At 37.7% G+C, this 23214-nt stretch overlaps 1 protein-coding gene across 43 annotated transcripts in view; it reads left to right on the forward strand.

Annotated features, from left to right (window-relative positions):
* Window positions 1-23214, forward strand: part of R3HCC1L (R3H domain and coiled-coil containing 1 like) — a 110839-nt gene that overhangs the window by 82272 nt on the left and 5353 nt on the right. For 35 of the 43 annotated variants that reach the window (XM_063781000.1, XM_063781001.1, XM_063781014.1 and 32 more), the window contains 4 exons: window positions 15166-15341; window positions 18103-18173; window positions 19082-19177; window positions 19681-19821. In XM_063781000.1, the coding sequence (XP_063637070.1) occupies window positions 15166-15341; window positions 18103-18173; window positions 19082-19177; window positions 19681-19821 (484 nt within the window). Of the gene's footprint in view, window positions 1-15165; window positions 15342-18102; window positions 18174-19081; window positions 19178-19680; window positions 19822-21166; window positions 21266-23214 lie in introns of those variants that run through there. The other 8 variants (XM_063781020.1, XM_063781016.1, XM_063781017.1 and 5 more) reach the window with 1 other exon arrangement.

The raw sequence follows: 23214 nt of genomic DNA on the forward strand, positions 1-23214 counted from the left end.
ATACAAAACTTAGCCGGGCGTAGTGGCATGTGCCTGTGGTCCCAGCTACTGGGGAGGGTGAGGTGGAAGGATTGCTTGAGCCCAGGAGGCAGACGCTGCAGTGAGCCAAGTCATATCCCTGCACTTCAGCCTGGGCAACAGAATGAGACCCTGTCTCAACATACATGTATTTGTTGTTGTATAAATCAAATAAGTCTTGGGGTTTTTTGTTCGTCTGTTTTTTAGGTGGTGGGGGTTGAGACAGTCTCACTTTGTTGCCCAGGCTAGAGTGCAGTGGCATGATCTTAGCTCACTATAGCCTCAAACTCCTGGGCTCAAGCAATTCTGCTGCCTCACCCTCCCGAGTAGCTGGGACCACAGGAGTATACCACCATGCCTGTCTAATTTTTAAAAAATTTATTTTTTGTAGAGGAGGGCTCTTGTTGTCTTGCCTAGGCTGGTCTTGATCTTTTGGCCTCAAGTGATCGTCTCACCTCAGCCCCCCAAAGTGTTAGGATTACAAGTATGACCCACCGCACCCAGCTTAGAATAAGTCTTGTTAAGCATGCATTTGGACAAAATAATTAACTTGAAGCATGTACATTTTATTCATTCTATAAATATATACTGACTGCCTAGTTTGCAAGATAATATGTTCAGTGGGGGAATATAGGAATAAATATGACATGTCAGTTATAGTTGAATTTAAAACCAAAATGTTGGTAAGGAAATTGAAACTCCATCCTTCTTTTCCAGCCTTATTTACTAGAATAAGGTATTAGTTTGCTAGGGCTGTCATACAGAGTTTTATAGTTTCAGGTCTTACGTTTAAGTCATTAATTCATTTTGAGTTGGTTTTTGTATATGGTAAGAGATAGGAATCTAGCTTCATTCTTCTGCATATAGACATCCAGTTTTTTCAGCACCATTTATTGAAGAGGGCGTGCTTTCCTCAGTGTTCTTGGTGCCTTTGTCGAAAATCAGTTGGCTGTAAATGCATGAACAGAATAGGGTTCTCTATTCTGTTCCATTGGTCTGTATGCCTGTTTTTATACCAATACCATGCTGTTTTGGTTACTACAGCTTTACAGTATTTTTTGAAATCAGGTAGTGTGATACCTCCAGATTTATTCTTTTTGCTCAGTATTGCTTTGACTATTCTTTGTCTTTTGTGGTTCCATTCAAATTTTAGTATTGTTTTTTCTATTTGTATGAAGAATTGTCATTGGTATTTTGATAGGGATTGCATTGAATCTTTAGATTGCTTTAGGCAGTATGGTCATTTTAACAGTATTAATTTTTCCAGTTCATAAGCATGAGATGTCTTCTGATTTGTTTGTGTTCTCTCCAGTTTTCTTTCATCATGTTTTATAGTTTTCCTGGTAGAGAGCTTTTGCCTTCTTCGTCAGATTTACTCCTAGGTATTTTATTTCATTTTTTGTTTTTATTATAAATGGGATTTCTTGCTTGATTTTTTTTTTTTCAACTAGTGTGCTATTGGTGTACAGAAATGCTGAGTTATATTGGCTGACTTTGTATCTGGTAATTTACTGAATTTCTTTATCAGTTCTGAGAGTTTTTTGGTGGAGTCATTAGATTTTTCTATAAGATCATTTCATCTTCAAAGAGATACAGTTTGACTTCCTCTTTTCCAATTTGGCAGCTCTTTATTTCTCTTTCCTGTTGCTCTGTCTAGGACTTCAAGTACTACGATGAATAAGAGTGGTGAATGTGGACATTGTTGTTTTGTTCCCATTCTTAGAGGAAAAGTGGAAAGCTTTTCCCATTCATCATAATGGTTAGGTGTGAGTTTGTCATATATACCCTTTATTATGTTGAGGTATGTTTCTTCTATTTCTAATTTGTTGAGGGTTTTTATCATGAAGGGATGTTGAACTTCATCAAGTGCTTTTTCTGTATCTGTTGAGATGTTTATATGGGTTTTGACCTTCATTCTGTTGATGTAATGTATCACATTTTTTACAAAAATCAACAAAATACTAGTAAACCAAATTCAACATAAAAAAAAAAGATACCATGATCAAGTGGGGTTTATTCTAGGAATGCAAGGATGATTCAACGTATGCAAGTCATATGATGATTTGACCATGGTTAGTCTAGCTGGTGTTTTATTGATTTTGGTTTTTGTATTAAAAAAAACTTTTGTTTCATTGATACTTTGTATTTTCTTAGTCTCTCATTTAGTTCCAATGTTATCTTTATGAAGTCTTTTACTAATTTTGGGTTTGGTTTGTTCTTGCTTTTCTAATTCTTCGAGGTGCTTCATTAGGTTGTGCTGATGAGAATGTATCCTGCAGTTGTTGGATAAAGTGTTCCAGTAATGTCTGTTAGGTCCATTTGGTTTACAGTGCAGTGTAAATCCAATGTTTCTCTGTTGATGTTCTGTCTAGACGATCTGTCCAATGCTGAGAGTGGGATGTTGAAGCCCCCAGCTATTATTGTATTGGAGTCTATTTCTTCCTTTAGATCTAATAGTATTTTCTTTATATATCTGGGTGCTCTTCTGTTGAGTGCGTCTATATTTACAATGTTATATCATCTTACTGAGTTGATCACTTTATCATAGACTTTGTTTCTTTTTTTTTTTGGAAACTGTCTCCCAGGCTGGAGTGTAGTGGCATGGTCTCAGCTCACTGCACCCTCCACCTTCTGGGTTCAAGCAATTCTTCTGCGCCAGCTTCCTGAGTAGCTGGGATTATAGGCGCATGCTATTATGCTCAGCTAATTTGTGTATTTTTAGTAGAGACAGGGTTTCACCATGTTGTCCAGGCTGGTCTTGATCTCCTGGCCTCAAGTGATCCACCTGCCTTGGCCTCCCAAAGTGTTGGGATTACAGGTGTGAGCCACCATGCCCAGCCAGGCCTTTTTAAAGTTTTTGACTTAAAGTCTGTTTTATCTTATATAACTACCCCTGCTTTGCTTTTAGTTTCTGTTTGTGTGGAATATATTTTTTCATCCTTTTACTTCCAGGCAATATGTGTCTACAGGTGAAATGTTTCTTGTAGGCAGCGTATAGTTGGGTCATGTTTATTAATCTGTTCAGCCAAATTATATCTTTTAAGTGGAGAATTTAACCCATGTACATTCATGGTTATTATTGATAGGTAAGGACTTATTCCTGTCATTTTATTGTTTTCTGTATCTTTTGTTTCTTTCTTCCTATCTTATTTATCTTTGCAGTTTGATGGTTTTCTGTGGTGGTAACATTTGACTTCTTTCTCTCATTTGTGTCTGTTCTGCCAGTGAGCTTTCTGCTTTCATGTGTTTTTATGATGGTAGATAGCATCCTTTCACTTCCAGGTCTAAGATTTCCTTAAGCATTTCTTGTAGGTCCAGTCTCATGATAATGAATTCCCTGTTTTTGCTTGTCTGGGAACAACTTTATTGTCGTTCCCATCTGATGGGAATCCCTTCTATATATCCCTTCTATGTAACTTGAAGATTTTCTCTTGCTGTTTTTTAGAATTCTTGGTCTTTGACTTTTGACAACTTGACTACAGTGTGCCTTGGAGAAGACATTTTTGGGTTGAATCTCTTTGGGAATCTTTGAGCTTCCTATATTTGGATGTCTATGTCTCTTACAAGACTTGGGACATTTTCAGCTGTTACTTCATTAAATTGGTTTTTTGTGCCTTTAGCCATCTCTTCTCCGGAACTCCCAAAATTTAAATATTTGTCACTTTGTGATGTCCCTCATTTCATGTAGGCTTTCTTTATTCTGTTTATTTATTTTCTGACAGGGTTATTTCAGAGGGTCTGTCTTTTAAGTTCAGAAATTCTTTCTTCTGCTTGACCTAGTCTACTATTGCCCTCAATTGTATTTTTTGTTTCATTCATTGAGTTCTTCAGTTCAGGATTGATTTAGTTCTTCTTTATAAACTCTAACTCTTTGTTGAATTTCTCATTGAGGTCATGAATTGTTTGTCTGATTTCCTTGTATTATTTATCTGTGTTTTCTTGTATCTCACTGATGTTCTTTAATATTTTTGAATTCTTTGTCAGGCATTTCATGGATTTATTTTTCTTTTTTTTTTCCCCATCCTTTTTTTTTTTTTTAAATACTCTAAGTTTTAGGGTACATGTGCACATTGTGCAGGTTAGTTACATATGTATACATGTGCCATGCTGGTGCACTGCACCCATTAACTCGTCATCTAGCATTAGGTATATCTCCCAATGCTATCCCTCCCCCCACCCCACAACAGTCCCCAGAGTGTGATATTCCCCTTCCTGTGTCCATGTGATCTCATTGTTCAATTCCCACCTATGAGTGAGAATATGCGGTGTTTGGTTTTTTGTTCTTGCGATAATTTACTGAGAATGATGTTTTCCAATTTCATCCATGTCCCTACAAAGGACATGAACCCATCATTTTTTATGGCTGCATAGTATTCCGTGGTGTATATGTGCCACAATTTCTTAATCCAGTCTGTCATTGTAGGACATTTGGGTTGGTTCCAAGTCTTTGCTATTGTGAATAATGCCGCAGTAAACATACGTGTGCATGTGTCTTTATAGCAGCATGATTTATAGTCCTTTGGGTATATACCCAGTAATGGGATGGCTGGGTCAAATGGTATTTCCAGTTCTAGATCCCTGAGGAATCGCCACGCTGACTTCCACAATGGTTGAACTAGTTGACAGTCCCACCAACAGTGTAAAAGTGTCCCTATTTCTCCACATCCTCTCCAGCACCTGTTGTTTCCTGACTTTTTAATGATTGCCATTCTAACTGGTGTGAGATGGTATCTCATTGTGGTTTTGATTTGCATTTCTCTGATGGCCAGTGATGATGAGCCTTTTTTCATGTGTCTTTTGGCTGCATAAATGTCTTCTTTTGAGAAGTGTCTGTTCATGTCCTTCGCCCACTTTTTGATGGGGTTGTTTGTTTTTTTCTTGTAAATTTGTTTGAGTTCATTGTAGATTCTGGATATTAGCCCTTTGTCAGATGAGTAGGTTGCAAAAATTTTCTCCCATTTTGTAGGTTGCCTGTTCACTCTGATGGTAGTTTCTTTTGCTGTGCAGAAGCTCTTGAGTTTAATTAGATCCCATTTGTCAATTTTGGCTTTTGTTGCCATTGCTTTTGGTGTTTTAGACATGAAGTCCTTGCCCATGCCTATGTCCTGAATGGTAATGCCTAGGTTTTCTTCTAGGGTTTTTATGGTTTTAGATCTAACATTTAAGTCTTTAATCCATCTTGAATTGATTTTTGTATAAGGTGTAAGGAAGGGATCCAGTTTCAGCTTTCTACATATGGCCAGCCAGTTTTCCCAGCACCATTTATTAAATAGGGAATCCTTTCGCCATTGCTTGTTTTTGTCAGGTTTGTCAAAGATCAGATAGTTGTAGATATGCGGCGTTATTTCTGAGGGCTCTGTTCTGTTCCATTGATCTATATGTCTGTTTTGGTACCAGTACCATGCTGTTTTGGTTACTGTAGCCTTGTAATATAGTTTGAAGTCAGGTAGCGTGATGCCTCCAGCTTTGTTCTTTTGGCTTAGGATTGACTTGGCAATGCGGGCTCTTTTTTGGTTCCATATGAACTTTAAAGTAGTTTTTTCCAATTCTGTGAAGAAAGGCATTGGTAGCTTGATGGGGATGGCATTGAATCTGTAAATTACCTTGGGCAGTATGGCCATTTTCACGATATTGATTCTTCCTACCCATGAGCATGGAATGTTCTTCCATTTGTTTGTATCCTTTTTTATTTCCTTGAGCAGTGGTTTGTAGTTCTCCTTGAAGAGGTCCTTCACATCCCTTGTAAGTTGGATTCCTAGGTATTTTATTCTCTTTGAAGCAATTGTGAGTGGAGTTCACTCATGATTTGGCTCTCTGTTTGTCTGTTGCTGGTGTATAAGAATGCTTGTGATTTTTGTACATTGATTTTGTATCCTGAGTCTTTGCTGAAGTTGCTTATCAGCTTAAGGAGATTTTGGGCTGAGACAGTGGGGTTTTCTAGATATACAATCATGTCATCTGCAAACAGGGACAATTTGACTTCCTCTTTTCCTAATTGAATACCCTTTATTTCCTTCTCCTGCCTAATTGCCCTGGCCAGAACTTCCAACACTATGTTGAATAGGAGTGGTGAGAGAGGGCATCCCTGTCTTGTGCCAGTTTTCAAAGGGAATGCTTCCAGTTTTTGCCCATTCAGTATGATATTGGCTGTGGGTGTGTCATAGATAGCTCTTATTATTTTGAAATACTTCCCATCAATACCTAATTTATTGGGAGTTTTTAGCATGAAGTGTTGTTGAATTTTGTCAAAGGCTTTTTCTGCATCTATTGAGATAATCATGTGGTTTTTGTCTTTGGCTCTGTTTATATGCTGGATTACATTTATTGATTTGCGTATATCGAACCAGCCTTGCATCCAAAAACCCTTCAAAAAATTAATGAATCCAGGAGCTGGTTTTCTGAAAGGATCAACAAAATTGATAGACCGCTAGCAAGACTAATAAAGAAAAAAAGAGAGAAGAATCTAATAGATGCAATAAAAAATGATAAAGGGGATATCACCACCGATCCCACAGAAATACAAACTACCATCAGAGAATACTATAAGCACCTCTACGCAAATAAACTGGAAAATCTAGAAGAAATGGATAAATTCCTCGACACATACACTCTCCCAAGACTAAACCAGGAAGAAGTTGAATCTCTGAATAGACCAATAACAGGATCTGAAATTGTGGCAATAATCAGTAGCTTACCAACCAAAAAGAGTCCAGGACCAGATGGATTCACAGCTGAATTCTACCAGAGGTACAAGGAGGAACTGGTACCATTCCTTCTGAAACTATTCCAATCAATAGAAAAAGAGGGAATCCTCCCTAACTCATTTTATGAGGCCAGCATCATTTTGATACCAAAGCCAGGCAGAGACACAACCAAAAAAGAGAATTTTAGACCAATATCCTTGATGAACATTGATGCAAAAATCCTCAATAAAATACTGGCAAAACGAATGCAGCAGCACATCAAAAAGCTTATCCACCATGATCAAGTGGGCTTCATCCCTGGGATGCAAGATTTATTTTTCATTGGAATGTTGGTGAATAATTACTGTGTTCTTTTGGAGGTGTTATGTTTCCTTGCTTTTTTATGTTTCTTGTGTTCTTTCATTCATATCTGTGCATCTAGTATAATAGTCACTTCTTCAAATTTTATGGATTGGCTTTCATAGGGAAAATACTTTTTCCTATAGATATATCTATTCTTTTGGTTGGGTCAGGCACTTTGGTTTTGATTCTGGGTGGGTAAAGTAGCATAGTTTCTGTATGATTTCTTGGGCTGTAATCAGTTATTTGTGTCTGTGAGTTTTTCAATGGCTTAGGCTGTGGTGGTTAGTGGAAGCTGTAGTAGAACTTTGCTGGGGATGAGGACACCAGGTAGAGGCCAGTCCTTGGACAACAGCAGGCTGAGTGTGCTGATCCTTAGGGCTTCAGGCAGCGTTCTGTGCACCAAAGGTAGTGAGTCTGGACAGGCTGATCCTTAGGCCTCCAGGCATTTTACTTGGGTGTCAGCAGTGGCAACAGTGTGCTGGGTGAGCATATGGGTCCTTGGGCTCCTGGGCAATGTGTTTTGGTGATGGTAGGAGCAGCAGTGGGCTATCCCTCTGGCTCCCAAGCAGCACGCAGAATAATTACGCAGGTGGGGGGTTGTGGCGGGTCAATCTCCAGGCTCCCTGATGTTGCACTTGAATGCAGGCTGTGGCAAGTGGGGCAGGCTAATCCCTAGCCCTCAGACAGTGTGCTTGGGTGCCGCTCATTGTTGTAGCAGCGGAAAGCTGTGTAGGCTCATTCTTAGGCCCCAGGAAGGTGTGCATGAGTGACAGGTGGGCAGGTCTGCTTTCAGGTTCCCCTCATGGTGTGTGTGGGTGCCAGTGGCAGCAGCTAGGAGGGGCATAATGTGGCTTTTTTTTTTTTTTTTTTTTGTCTGTGGGGAATAATTGGTATGTGACTTCAGAATTTCTTGTTTTTTTCCTTTTATATGTTGAAGAACTAAGTATTAAATGAACAGAAAACAAAAAATAAAAACTCAATGATGCATGCCTTGTTGATCTTGTGCTCTCTCCCCTATCCTTTTATCCCTCTGCAAATAGGCATCAGGGCAATAACATCATTACTAGTTGGGTAATAGTTTATAGACTTGTTTTCAAGACCAGACTGCTAGGCCCTAAGTGTCTTCAAACCCTTTATTTCGGGAAGTTAATTTTAATTTAGTTGAATGGTTTTGTGGAAGCTAGTTGTGCATATGAAGGAATACTCACATATCATTTATGCTTTATAAATAGCAACACAGACCACTGTTTAAGATCCTAAAAATATTTGTGATTCATAACTCAAAATTGTTTTCTCTGAATCATTTGTAAACTTTCCCTTGGTCTATAATAGATAGATCAGAATGAATGAAATTCTAAACCTCTACCATCTGTTTTTTCTCTATCAGACATTCTTAGCCCTAATAAAAAATATTATGAAGGTTTCATATTGTCTTTATAGGAGGGATTGCCCAAATACATGTGATTCTTAAGGTAAATGTTTCTGTTGTCTACAGTATAAATACAATGCAAGTCACAAATGTGAACCACATGTATGGTTTTGAATTTTCTAGTAGCCATATTAGAAAAGTAATAACAGGTAAAATTAATAATATGTTTTAACCTTATATGTTCAAAATACCATTTCAACATGTAATCGGTATAAAAAATTATTAAAGACTTTTTTTTTGTATTAAGTCTTGAAATCTGTGGGATATTTTATACTTACAGCATATCTCAATTTGACCTAGCCACATTTTACTTATTACATAGCCACATGTGACAGGCAGCTACAGTTCAGGCCTACTGCCAAAGTACATAATCAGTACATCAGATTGTAGAGCTTTTTCTTAAAGCTTCCCATACTGCCATGTGTCATCACTCTGTGTCAGTGGTCCTACCTCCCCATCCCTCTTCACAGCCTTTCTTTGCCTCACTTCCATCTTCATCCCATGTTATCCTCTCTTTGACACTTTCTCCCTTTTATGCCACAAATCCTCTCCTTCTTTCTGTCAAGTTCTCTTGCATGTTTTGCTGAGATTCTTAGGAAAGAAAGTTCCATTAACAGTATGATATCCTACCTCCACAAAAAAAATGTGTTACTGGGGAAATGTAAGTTGATCTCAACAATATCAGTACCCTGGGGGAAATGAAGTTCTTCCTCCTTTAGGAAAAGTTAGGAATCTCTGATGATTGTGGATTCTGAGTGATACAGGAAGAACTGATCAGAAGTATGTAACTCGTAGCCTTTGTTTGTTTCATGAAATGTAGAACAAGAATTATGTTTTTTGCTATTATTAACACTGTTTTTAATCAGTGTCAGAAGCCAAATGTTTAATAGGTACCTCGGAAATGAGATATAAGTATACAAGTTTAGCTTTGCTGACTAGATTAGAGCAAAGGAGCATAATCAAATTTTCTTGCCAGACTATCCTGTCATTTCCTTCCTTTTTATAACTTTTTTTTTTGGTACAAAGTCTTGGCTCGGTAACCCAGGTTGGAGTGTAGTGGCACAGTCTTGGCTCACTGCAGCCTCGACCTCCCGGACTCAAGCTATCCTCCGGCCTCAGCACTCCCACCCTGAGTAACTGGGATTACAGGTGTGTGCCTCCATGCCCAGCTAATGTTTTGTATTTTTTGTAGAGGCAGGGTTTTGCCATGTTGCCCAGGCTGGTCTTGAACTCAAGCAGTTTGCCTGCCTGGGCCTCCCAAAGTGCTGGGATTACAGGTCTGTGCCACCATGCCTGGCCTATAACATTTCTCAGGATTTATATTTCTAAGATATTTTGTGATTTGCATTGTATCTTTGACAGTGTATTATTTAGCCCCAATTTATGAATGTACAAACATGCAGTTCCTTGTTTTGTTTGGGTTTTGCAAAGTAACTCAAAGTCAATGCAGAAAATGAAGAAAACAATTTTACAATAACCTCAAAAAGAATAAAACATTTAGGAATACATTTAACAAAAGAGGTATAAAACTTATACTCTGAAAACTATAAAACTGTTGGAGGAAATTAAGGACTTAGAGAAATGGAAAGACATCCCATGTTTATCTACTGGAGAACTTAATATTGTTCAGATATTTCCTAAGTTGATTTACATATTCAGTGCAATCCCAGCTGCCTGGTTGGCAGAAAATTTTTTGCAGAAATTGACAAGCAGATCCTCAAATTCTCTGGAAATGCAAAGTGCCCTAAATAATCAAAAGTGATTTTGAAAAGAACAAAGTTGGAGGACTCAGGCTTTCTAGTAAGCTTCTTGATTTCAAAGAGTACTATAAAGCTACAGTAACCAAAACAGTGTGGCACTGGCATAAGGATTGACTTGCAAGTTATTGCAGACTCCTTTTGTCCCTGGCCTCTGAGTTATTCCAAACTGTTAACACTAATCTACTCTAGACGTTTAAGAATTTATTAAAGTTTAACTGATATCTTCTTGCCCACTTATGTGGTGATCACTTCTTCCAGTGGTCTGCCAAAGGCAAAACAGTTTATGTATTCTGTTTCTCTTTGGGAGAGACTTGTCATTGTATGGATTTTAAGATAAGCAGTTTCCCTTGTTATCTTACAAACTCAGCTCTCTGGTAAACTCAAGAAAAGTTATGATTTTATAGATCAGCTGGTCTTTTCTCTTGTTACAGTGGGAAGAACATTCTCTTCAGCTTTCTACATCCTAAGCAGAGTGGAACTAATATGGTGTTTGGCATGTAACAGACTTAGCACTTGGTTAAAATTCATTTAAAGTGGGTTTAATTTACTGAATACTTATGTGCCAAGCAGTATGCTAAGCACTTACCATATCATCTCCTTTAGTCCATGCACTTATCTATGAAGTATAGGTACTGTTATTATTCCCATGTTTTACATGTAAAACTGAGGCTTAGTAGAGCAAAGGAACTGGAGGCACAGGAATAACTAATAATTTTTATTGATATTATCCAAATCACCTTCCTCCTTCTCCCAATAAAACTCTTGAATCCATTTTTCAACTTCTCCAAGGAAAGGAGATATATATTCCTGGCATTGCAAGTTCTTATTTTCCTCATTTCATGGGAAAAGAGACACAGTATTAAAACCAGAGGAAGCTTGAAGGGACCTGGTTGAACTTTTGATTAACAGAGAGAGAGAGAGAGAGAGAAAAAAATATTATCTAAGGATCTGGTGGCTTTGGGTCATCAGCAGTGTGTTTTTTTTTTTTTAATTATACTTTAAGTTCTAGGGTACATGTGCACAACGTGCAGGTTTGTTACATATGTATACAGGTGCCATGTTGGTGTGCTGCACCCATTAACTCGTCATTTACATTAGGTATATCTCCTAATGCTATCCCTCCCCCCTCCCCCCACCCCACAACAGGCCCCAGTGTGTGATGTCCCCCTTCCTGTGTCCAAGTGTTCTCATTGTCCAATTCCCACCTATGAGTGAGAACATGTGATGTTTGGTTTTTTGTCCTTGCGATAGTTTGCTGAGAATGATGGTTTCCAGCTTCATCCATGTCCCTACAAAGGACATGAACTCATCATTTTTTATGGCTGCATAGTATTCCATGGTGTATATGTGCCGCATTTTCTTAATCCAGTCTATCATTATTGGACATTTGGGTTGGTTCCAAGTCTTTCCTATTGTGAAAAGAGCCGCAACAAACATATGTGTGCATGTGTCTTTATAGCAGCATGATTTATAATCCTTTGGGTATATACCCAGTAATGGGATGGCTGGGTCAAAATGGTATTTCTAGTTCTAGATCCCTGAGGAATTGCCACACTGTCTTCCACAATGGTTGAACCAGTTTATAGTCCCACCAACAGTGTAAAAGTGTTCCTGTTTCTCCACATCCTCTCCAGCACCTGCCGTTTCCTGACTTTTTAATGATCGCCATTCTAACTGGTGTGAGATGGTATCTCATTGTGGTTTTGATTTGCATTTCTCTGATGACCAGTGATGATGAGCATTTTTTCATGTGTCTTTTGGCTGCATAAATGTCTTCTTTTGAGAAGCATCTGTTCATATCCTTCGCCCACTTGTTGATGCGGTTTTTGTTTTTTTCTTGTATATTTGTTTCAGTTCTTTGTGGATAAAGATATTACTCATCTTTGTCAGATGAGTAGATTGCAAAAATTTTCTCCCATTCTGTAGGTTGCCTGTTCACTCTGATGGTAGTTTCTTTTGCTGTGCAGAAGCTCTTTAGTTTAATTAGATCTCATTTGTCAATTTTGGCTTTTGTTGCCATTGCTTTTGGTGTTTTAGACATGAAGTCCTTGCCCATGCCTGTGTCCTGAGTGGTATTGTCTAGGTTTTCTTCTAGGGTTTTTATGGTTTTAGGTCTAAGATTTAAGTCTTTAATCCATCTTGAATTAATTTTTGTATAAGGTGTAAGGGAGAGATCCAGTTTCAGCTTTCTACATATGGCCAGCCAGTTTTCCCAGCACCATTTATTAAATAGGGAATCCTTTCCCCATTTCTTGTTTTTGTCAGGTTTGTCAAAGATCAGATAGTTGTAGATGTGTGGTATTATTTCTGAGGCCTCTGTTCTGTTCCATTGGCCTGTATCTCTGTTTTGGTACCAGTACCATGCTGTTTTGGTTACTGTAGCCTTGTAGTATAGTTTGAAGTCAGGTAGTGTGATGCCTCCAGCTTTGTTCTTTTGGCTTAGGATTGACTTGGCAATGCGGGCTCTTTTTTGGTTCCATATGAACTTTAAAGTAGTTTTTTTCCAATTCTGTGAAGAAAGTCATTGGTAGCTTGATGGGGATGGCATTGAATCTATAAATGACCTTGGGCAGTATGGCCATTTTCACGATATTGATTCTTCCTACCCATGAGCATGGAATGTTCTTCCATTTGTTTGTATCCTCTTTTATTTCATCAAGCAGTGGTTTGTAGTTCTCCTTGAAGAGGTCCTTCACATCCCTTGTAAGTTGGGTTCCTGGGTATTTTATTCTCTTTGAAGCAGTTGTGAATGGGAGTTCACTCATGATTTGGCTGTTTGTCTGTTATTGGTGTGTAGGAATGCTTGTGATTTTTGCACATTGATTTTGTATCCTGAGATTTGCTGAAGTTGCCTGTCAGCTTAAGGAGATTTTGGGCTGAGACAATGGGGTTTTCTAGATATACAATCATGTCATCTGCAAACAGGGACAATTTGACTTCCTCTTTTCCTAATTGATTACCCTTTATTTCTTTCTCCTGCCTGATTGCCCTAGCCAGAACTTCCAACACTATGTTGAATGGGATTGGTGAGAGAGGGCATCCCTGTCTTGTGCCAGTTTTCAAAGGGAATGCTTCCAGTTTTTGCCCATTCAGTATGATATTGGCTGTGGGTTTGTCATAAATGGCTCTTATTATTTTGAGATACGTCCCATCAATACCTAATTTATTGAGAGTTTTTAGCATGAAGGGCTGTTGAATTTTGTCAAAGGCCTTTTCTGCATCTATTGAGATAATCATGTAGTTTTTGTTGTTGGTTCTGTTTATATGCTGGATTACATTTATTGATTTGCGTATGTTGAATCAGCCTTGCATCCCAGGGATGAAGCCAACTTGATCATGGTGGATAAGCTTTTTGATGTGCTGCTGCATTCGTTTTGCCAGTATTTTATTGAGGATTTTTGCATCAATGTTCATCAGGGATATTGGTCTAAAATTCTCTTTTTTTGTTGTATCTCTGCCAGGCTTTGGTATCAGGATGATGCTGGCCTCATAAAATGAGTTAGGGAGGATTCCCTCTTTTTCTATTGATTGGAATAGTTTCAGAAGGAATGGTATCAGCTCCTCCTTGTACCTCTGGTAGAATTCAGCTGTGAATCCGTCTGGTCCTGGACTTTTTTTGGTTGGTAAGCTATTAATTATTGCCTCAATTTCAGATACTGTTATTGGTCTATTCAGAGATTCAACTTCTTCCTGGTTTAGTCTTGGGAGAGTGTATGTGTCGAGGAATTTATCCATTTCTTCTAGATTTTCCAGTTTATTTGCGTAGAGGTGTTTATAGTATTCTCTGATGGTAGTTTGTATTTCTGTGGGATCGGTGGTGATATCCCCTTTATCATTTTTTTTGCGTCTATTTGATTCTTCTCTCTTTTCTTCTTTGTTAATCTTGCTAGTGGTCTATCAATTTTGTTGATCTTTTCAGAAAACCAGCTCCTGGATTCATTGATTTTTTTGAAGGGTTTTTTGTGTCTCTGTCTCCTTCAGTTCTGCTCTGATCTTAGTTATTTCTTGCCTTCTGCTAGCTTTTGAATGTGTTTGTTCTTGCTTCTCTAGTTCTTTTAATTGTGATGTTAGGGTGTCAATTTTGGATCTTTCCTGCTTTCTCTTGTGGGCATTTAGTGCTATAAATTTCCCTCTACACAAACAGTGTCTAGGTTTTATAACAGGTGAATGACAGAATGACTGTCATGGCTTTGCTGCCGCTTTCCACTTTCCCGTTTTCTTTCTTTTGCTTCCAGTGTGAAATTCAGCTTTTTTTATAGGACAGTAGAATTTTAATTTGTTACCTCTTTTATTAATTCCTTCACTAGCCTGCTATATGCGCATTCCTTAAGGTAGGTCTCATGCTAAGGACATTAAGTATAACTACTTGTACCACTTAATTTGTCTTAACAAATGCCTTTGTAAGCTGTCTCCTCACCCTTTAATACATTCAACAAAAAGTGAAGTAAAAAAGTTTTTTTGAATTTTATTTAAAAACTTTTTTTCATTTTTGTTCACTTCCAGAAAAGAAACTATGAGCCTGGTCAGTAAGCTCAATTAAAACAAATATTATTAATTAATCTCTTCAGCTATTATCTAAGCTTCATTTTCCAAGATGTGCCATTTATAACTCCCAACAGTATTCAGTCTGTGTTTTCTCGTGTGCTGGTTAGAGATGCAAGTTGAGTTTCATGCATTGCCTGTCTGCTGGAATTTCAACACTTTTTCAACAGTTCCATATGTATAGTATAAACTGGGCGATAAGCACCTGATCATTATTGTATCTGTGAGTAGAATTAATACAGAGACTATGCCAAAGGTTGAGGAATGGGAACATGTAGAGAAAGGGAGGAGGATTGTTTATATATAGGAATATATTTTACAATAGCCAGGTTTAATGTAACCGGCACTTAACGTGCTTCTTCCTTTCTAGTTATCAGGGAATACCAAGAGCAGAGAGAGCATCCAGGAACCTGGATTTGATTACTACAATCATGAAGTTCCTGATATTGACCTCAGTGATTGTGAATTCCCACATGTCATTGAAATTTATGACTTTCCCCAAGAATTTCGTACTGAAGACCTTCTACGGGTTTTCTGCAGTTATCAGTGAGTATCCAAATGATTGTGGATGTTAGGGAGGGTGAGATGAAGTCTTTAAAAAATGTTTTCTGAGAAATCATCTCTTGTTTTTTATATCCCCTGTTTTTCATATTTTAGCATCAGGCTGGTTTATTGTCTTTTCCAGGTCCAGTAGAAATTTTCTATATTAAACTACTGTTCTAAGTTCCTTAAAAATGTCAGGTAGCCTTTCTAGCCCCCATTTTAGCATTTAAGAAGACTGTCATCAGTGATGACTTCATGGTGCATTTAGTCCATTAATATATATTGTAATTGTTGATATATTTGGATGTATTGTCACATTGCCTGCCATCTTTATGTGTTTATTTGTCCTATCTTTTTCTTTCTTGCCTTCTTTTGGGGTCACTGCAGCCTCGACTTCCTGGGCTCAAGCAATCCTCCCAGCTTAGCCTCCCAAGTAGCTGGGACCACAGGTGTGTGTCACCATGCCTGGCTAATTTTTGTATTTTTTTGTAGAGACAGGGTTTCACCATGTTGCCCAGGTTAGTCTCAAACTCCTGCACTTAAGCCATCTGCCTACTTCAGCCTCCCAAAGTGCTGGGATTACAAGTGTGAGTTACCACGCCTGGCCTTAACTAAGTTTTTATAGACAAAATAACTCTTCTTTTTTACGCTCTGCTCCTGTTTCATTGGTTTAATTTTATTTAATTCCATGGTGAAAATATCAACTCACACTGATATATGTGGGTTTGAGAACACTTGCACTAACCCTTGGTATGTGTATAGCTGATACTTACATAGGAGAAGTTAAAAGAGTTAGAAGTATATACCTTTGTATATTTAGCTTATAAGAAAAAAATAAGCTTCAGGAATAAAGAGATGATAATCCAGAAAGAAAGTTATTAAGAAGATTTTCAGGGTCTGGAAGAAAGTCAGTATCAAGAAGAATTATACTTTAATGTTTCAGTCCTGATATTTAAAATGAACCAGGTCTGTAGTGTGATATAACAAATTTAAATTTAAAATTCACCTTGAATGTGTAAGATTCTATATAAGTCAGGGTATAGCCCTTAACTTTTTCTTAAAGGATAAGTAAGTATTTTAGACAACTCTGCCATTGTTAAACAGAAGCAAGCAAAAACAATACATAAATGAGCATGGCTGTAAACTAAAACTTTATTTATAAAAACAAGTGTTCTGTTTTCATATGAAGTTCTAGAACAGGCAAAACTAGCAGCCATGTACTTGTTTAATCAGTTAAACTTAATTCGGTGGGGAGCATCAGTTCTATAACTAACAGAAAGAAAGGGTGAATGGATCCTGGATGACAGTTAATCTCTGCCATAAACTTTAAATGTATAGTGTGTAGGTCAGTCTTACTTATTAGAATTAGGTTAAAATCTAGTATCAGAACCTGTTCAACATAAAATTCATAATAGATTTTTTAAAAGCAGTCAGAGGGATCAAATCCTGTTAGAACTACCGTAGACTGTCATAAATAATGGTGATTCTTAAAACTAAGGATCAGTTTGTTGATGTCTAGAATTTCTTGAAGATCAGTTAACTCTTACAAACTATTTACTTCCCTTTGCTTTGTTTCTTGATAATCTCACCTGCAAGACCATGTTTCTATCAAATTCAAAAACATTCCCCAAAGAGAAAAATTTTAAAGGATTATGAAATTTTGAAGTATAAAAGGCCCTCTAGAACCCATCTGTGATTTATAAAAATGAAAATATTAATATTGATGAACATTGCTATTAATAATAAAAGTAATGAACACCATTAATTTATTAGATGCCCATGAAGTGCTCAACACCATCTTCTTTGCCTTGTCATGGATGATCTCATTTCCATTTTCACAACAACTGTGTGGGGAACATACTTTCCTCATTTTTACAGATGAGCCGACCTAGCTTCAAGAGAGGTTAAACTTGCCCAGGGTCTCAAGGTGGCAGAACCCTGAGTCCATGAGCATTTTTAAGCTCTTAGCTGAAAAATATAACTGTTATGTCATCATCCTGACGTTCCTTGTGCTCACTAGGTAGCTGTTCTCCAAAATAAAAGTGTTTTTCTAGTACTTAAATGTTCATTCTTTTGATGCTTTCTAATCTGGTCTGATATTTCTCTTATCATGATTCCTTTCATCCTGAATTTTTCTGACTTTGCCACATAATTCTTTCTAATTTTTTCTTATTTTTTTTAACCTCCCTTCTGCAACAAGTGAAGAATAGATCAGCCTCTCTGATTATAGTTGCCCCCTTTTTTCCCCATTACTTGACTTTTTTAAAAAAATTGAATGACATCTTCAGTATAATCTCCCCTACCCCATTCTCTTCTCTTTCTGTCTCTGTCCTCAAGGACAGAGTTTACATTTGCATTAAATCCAGGTGACCTTCCCTGCCTACCTACTCCTCTTATATTCTACCCCTCCTCTGCTTCCTCTTTCCATTTCTTCTCATTCCCTGCCCATAAGAACATCTCTTGTAAATAGTGCATTAAATACTTTACATCCCCAAGGGACTTGTGAGGATTAATTAGTTGATGTCTATAAAATGGCTGAGAACGTAAAATACTCCTGGGTACTTGTTTATGATGGTATTATTGCTTTTAAAATTCAATGGCTTCTTCTGTCCTCCAAGCTGTTTTCTGTGTCATTATCCCCATTCCACCTGTGCACTCGTTGAGTGTTTCTATCTTGTGAAATGCTTTATGAGATTCTATTTGTGAGATGTTTCATAAAAGTAAATTTTATTTTAGGAAATAAAATTGTTTTTTTGTGTTGCAGAAAGAAAGGATTTGATATTAAATGGGTGGATGATACACATGCCCTAGGAGTATTCTCCAGTCCAATTACAGGTATTCACCCAGTGGCTTTCAATCTTCCTTTCTTATTGTTCATTTTCTCATGCTACTTTTTCTATTTCCCTTCTATTTGAGCAAGTTGGCATCTTATTCAGCCAGTGTAGGTAATAGGGCAGTTAGTGGTTTTTTTGAGGTAAGGTACTTTGGTACCCATTCTCACCTTTCACCTTAGTCCAGTGGTATTTGGAGAGATAGAGTCAACACCTTCCAAGGTTATTTGTACACATAACTGTCTGTCATGATAGTATGTAAACAGATTAAGGTAGAGATTGAAGAATCCAATGGGGCTCTTAAAATATTGGTGATTTTTTTTTTCCATCCTAGACAAGTGAATTTAATTAGCCCTTTAACCTGTCTAGTGAGAAATTATAATACATACCCTCTGAATATATGATTGGGCCTTCTTACATATACCATTGGCCTCATGATAGATCTGATGCAGAGGCATTCAAAGAAAATAGAGATATTGAAACGTTAGTTCCTATCTGAACCACCTAGAATATGGATCTGCAAAATTATTCTATAAAGGGCCAAACAGTAAATACAATATTTTAGGCTTTGTGGAGCATCAGGTCTCTGTCACTACTTAACTCTGCTGTTGGAGCAAGAAAGCAGCCATAGACAATATACAAACCAAATGGGCATGGCTCTGCTTCAGTAAAATAATAAAATTACTTTGTAAATAAATATAAAAACAGGTGGTTGGCTGGATTTGGTCATGGAGCCATAGTTTGCTGATACCTGATCTAAAATAATTACTGCCACGTTGATCTTTAGATCTGTCTCTTTTGCTTGCTTTGAAAAAAAAGCATAACATCTAGGAAATACTAAGAGCTATCCCTAGTTGTTCCTTTGCATCACCCTACTTCATGTCTTCTGCTTCCTTTTATTCCTCTTTGCAGCTCGTGATGCGTTGGGTATTAAACACACCATGGTGAAGATTCGTCCCTTGTCACAGGCCACAAGAGCAGCCAAGGCCAAAGCTAGAGCTTATGCTGGTGAGTCTATAATCTCTGGGTTTTTTTCTTGCTGATGGTGGTATTATTGTTCTTTCCAGAAGTTTTATAGCATCCAGACATCTAAAGACATATCACTTTTATTTTTAGTGTTAAAAGAAATATGTTTTTAAGAAAAAATAAATAAAAGGGAAATGACCATGTTAGAAATATGGCATCTGAGCAGCCACTTGGAGTGTGTGAGAACTAACTGCAGGCAATGCAGCAATCAGTTTCTGATGACATCCCTACCTAGTTTACCTCTGTGTTTAGCTGCCTGATAGAGTCACTGTAAGATACTTTGTTAATGCAGATAATGAAGCCAGGGTTGTTTGTGCTTTGCCATGTTAATTTCCTCTGATCATCATCTATCAGACTTGTATTAATTACTGCTGATGCAGCCCTTGTTAGTCTATTTTGTATGTTAATTACTGAGTTAAATCACTTGAAGCTAGAGTGCTCTCTCTTCTTGACTCCTTCCTACTTCCTTCCTTTCTTCCATTCAGAGTTCCTCCAGCCAGCAAAGGAGCGTCCTGAGACTTCAGCAGCCCTAGCCAGAAGGTTAGTCATCAGTGCCCTTGGGGTTCGAAGTAAGCAGAGCAAAACCGAACGAGAAGCAGAGCTCAAGAAACTGCAAGAAGCCAGAGGTGAGCTGAAAGGGTGGTGTTCTTCTCTAGACCCTTCATAGCTCACTGTAAGGCATGTGTTTAAAAAAAAATGAATGAAGCCCATTCCATTTTTGTCGTTTCTGTTTCCTAGAAGCCTCCTAAGTGTATAGAAATTTTCATGCCTTACGTCCAGGAGAAGATGTTTCAGGATTGTCTGCCTGTTTCACACACCAAGACATTCTAATCCACGCTCCTACTGTTGTTTTCCAAGAGATAGGTTTGGTCTTCTCAGCTCATCCATGGCTTTTCCTACAGTTTTTCTATGAGAAAAATTTTCCTGTGAAAACAGATAGTGTCCTAGGCAGAAAACATTTGCTATGGTTTTACTGGGCCACGATTGCCATGATATTGCCCTAATGTTATCAAATGGTTTAGATCTGAGGTAGAAGACAAATTTAGGAAAAGCCAGCAACTGACGTTGATGGTAACAACTGTAGGAGGTATTTTTGTCTTTTTAAGACAGTCCTGAGTGGCTCCATTAGAGTACATCTAGATTTACCTGTCTTCTGATTATTTTCCAGTATCCAAGAGTTCTCAGAAAAATATTTCCCCTGATCCACAAGCAGAGTTTTTCTTTCTTATAGTTTGGAGCTGAAGTTAAAATCTCTCTCTCCTCTACAGGCTGTTGAATTGTATGTAAAGGCTTGGGACTCTGGTGTGGCACTTAAGTACTTTTTATCAACCTTCAGGCTTTAGACAGTCTCATTGCCTTAGCCCACAATTCCTGGAATCTATGAAGGCAATTTATTCTGAAAATTCCACTTACCGAAAAGTAACTTCATTTTTCCATTAAACGAATTGAAGTTTCAAACTCCTTGTTTATTGCTGGTCTAACAAGGCCATTAATACTTCCTGTCCTCTCTGCTTTGGTGATAGCAGGCAGCTTGCGGACTCCCAGCTGCACTGGCCAGATAACCAGTGACAGAGTGTGTCATGGCAGGTGCTAGAGTTTCAGAGTTGAACCCAACTAATTTTTGAAACTTTAATGATTATAATGAGGCAGTTTCCATGTTTTCCAATCATTGTTTACTCAAAGGCCTCCTACAGACTATAGAAACATAACCGGATTCCTTGGGTTTTTATAGATGGCAATAACAGAACTAGATTAAAGATGAATGTACAGTGTCCTTAACCCTTTGTTAATTGGTTGTCTCTGAAGAAAATGATTTCTGTGTGATAACAGTGATATCTATAAAAGGGGATATGACTCCCTTTGCCATGTTATCATGCTTCTCTGTGGGTGTATATCACCTGTATCTCTACAGATCCTGCAGCAGTGGTTTTGCGTGGATATCATCATGAGTATTCCCTTTTCTTTCTCTAGGTGCATCAGCATGCAGCTCCACTTGAAGTATTTGTTTTAAATGTCTGGCTATGCAAAGGACATTTCAGTGATGCAATTAAAAATGATTCTGTTGACTAAGCGGGTACCCTATTGCTTTTCTAAAGAAGGCCTTTATTTGTGAATAGAGACCCACTGTGATAAGTTCCTCCTACCTATTGGTGCTGAGGCTGTATGGATTATGAGGACTCTTTATTATGCTCCAGCGTGCTACCATTCTTTATATCTGAGGAAATGCATCTGGAAGATTTCCTGATGTATTTCTTTCTGGCATCTTTCTGTGTTGGGCAGATACTTATATGCTTGCCTGCATGGAGCCCAGGCTTTAAATATTTTTTTTCAGTGGAAACTTTACTGTTTTAGGTATTAGACTCTGGAATCTCACTTCCTGGGTCCACATCTTAGGTCTGCCATTTACTGTCTGTGTGACCTTGAGAGGGTAGGTAAGTAACTTACTTACTTTCTGGAGGCCTCTGTTTTCTCATCCTTTAACAGAGCTCAAGCAAGTTAATCCATGAAGGATACTTAGTCATCTTCAAAAAACCATAGGTACTCTCTTGCTCCTGTTTCTATAGGCCTATAATGAGTTATATGGTAAGTGTTAGCTGCTGTTGTTTTTGTTAGTAATAATAGAAATATCATTATATGGTGAATCCAGCACAGATTTCAGTGCATATTTTTGTCATTACTCTTTTTATTTTAAAATTCCTGTAATCATCTGTTAGCTCCATTTGGCATTCACTGAGCACCTGCCCTGTGCAGAGCACTGTGTTCCCTGTTTAGGAGAATTAGAAAGATGGCAAGATTTTGTTCCTCTCCTTAAGCCTTACAGTCTAGTGAAGATAATCTGCCTTGAGTAGGGAAGAAAATATGTTCCTCTTTTAGGTATTTTAAGCAGTTGTTTTTCCTCTCACTTCAGTTCTGAAGATTTTAAGATTAAAAACCATAAATGGTTTTTGTTGATTAAAAGGACAGGAAGGAAACTCCATCATAACTTACAAGTTATGATGATATTGCATTATGATAACTCTGTGACCAGTGATACCATCTTGAGTTTAGAGCTGACCCAGAGAAGTTAAACTGGCCTAAGGTCACCCAGCTGGTAAACTGAAAGAGAAGGCATCTGAATCTAGGTACCGCTGATTAAAACCCATGCTTCTTCTGTAATACTGTAATCCCCCTTAAAGGACTTTTGCAGTTATTGACATTTTCTCCCAGAAAAAAATACTCACATAAAACATTTTTTAAAGTCTCCAGGAACAAAATATGACAAGCTTCTTTGTTATCCGTACCAATGGTTAGCAGCTTTTCACTGTCAGAAAAATCTTCCTTAGGTCTAACTTAAATCTGCATGATAGTTTAAACCAGTGTCCTCTTGTTTTTTCCTTAGTAGAAATAGAGAATATCTGCATACTATTTTGTTCTAACAACTTTAACGCTAAAGATTAGGGGCAGATTGTTTAGAAATGAGGAAATCTGGGCTCTAATAGAGCTTTTGCCATTAACTAGCTGCGTGGCCATGGGCAAGTCAGTTATACCTCTCTGTGCCCCCTGGTTTCCAGCAAAGCGAAAGTACTCCTCAGCCTACCTAATCATGGAGAATTTTTTGAGCACAGAATAAGTTAACATATGTAAAAATGTTTGGAAAAGTGCTTTACAAATTCAGGATATGATTATTGATATGACTGTTAAGAATTTAATGTTCATTATAATATGAGCTTGTAATGACAAATACGTATTATATACTGCTACTCTCCATCCATTACAAGTGGCAGATATTGTTAAATCAGTCATGACATTCTTTCTTGGTGAGTTTTGACATGACCATTGCCAATTTATCAGAATTAGCATGGGAATTGAAATCTATATATCATCCTGTTATAATATGGTATAATAATCTCCCAGCCTTTCTTTCTCCCGCTTGAAGAGTTCTGCTGTCTGGCAACAGTGCCTGGTACATAAAAAGATACTCAGTACATGTTCATTGACCAAATACATGGATGACATTGGTTACTCTAATTTTTCTTTGT

The sequence above is a fragment of the Pan troglodytes genome, chromosome 8 (genome assembly GCF_028858775.2).
Source record: "Pan troglodytes isolate AG18354 chromosome 8, NHGRI_mPanTro3-v2.0_pri, whole genome shotgun sequence".
In the NCBI taxonomy this organism is placed as follows: domain Eukaryota; kingdom Metazoa; phylum Chordata; class Mammalia; order Primates; family Hominidae; genus Pan; species Pan troglodytes.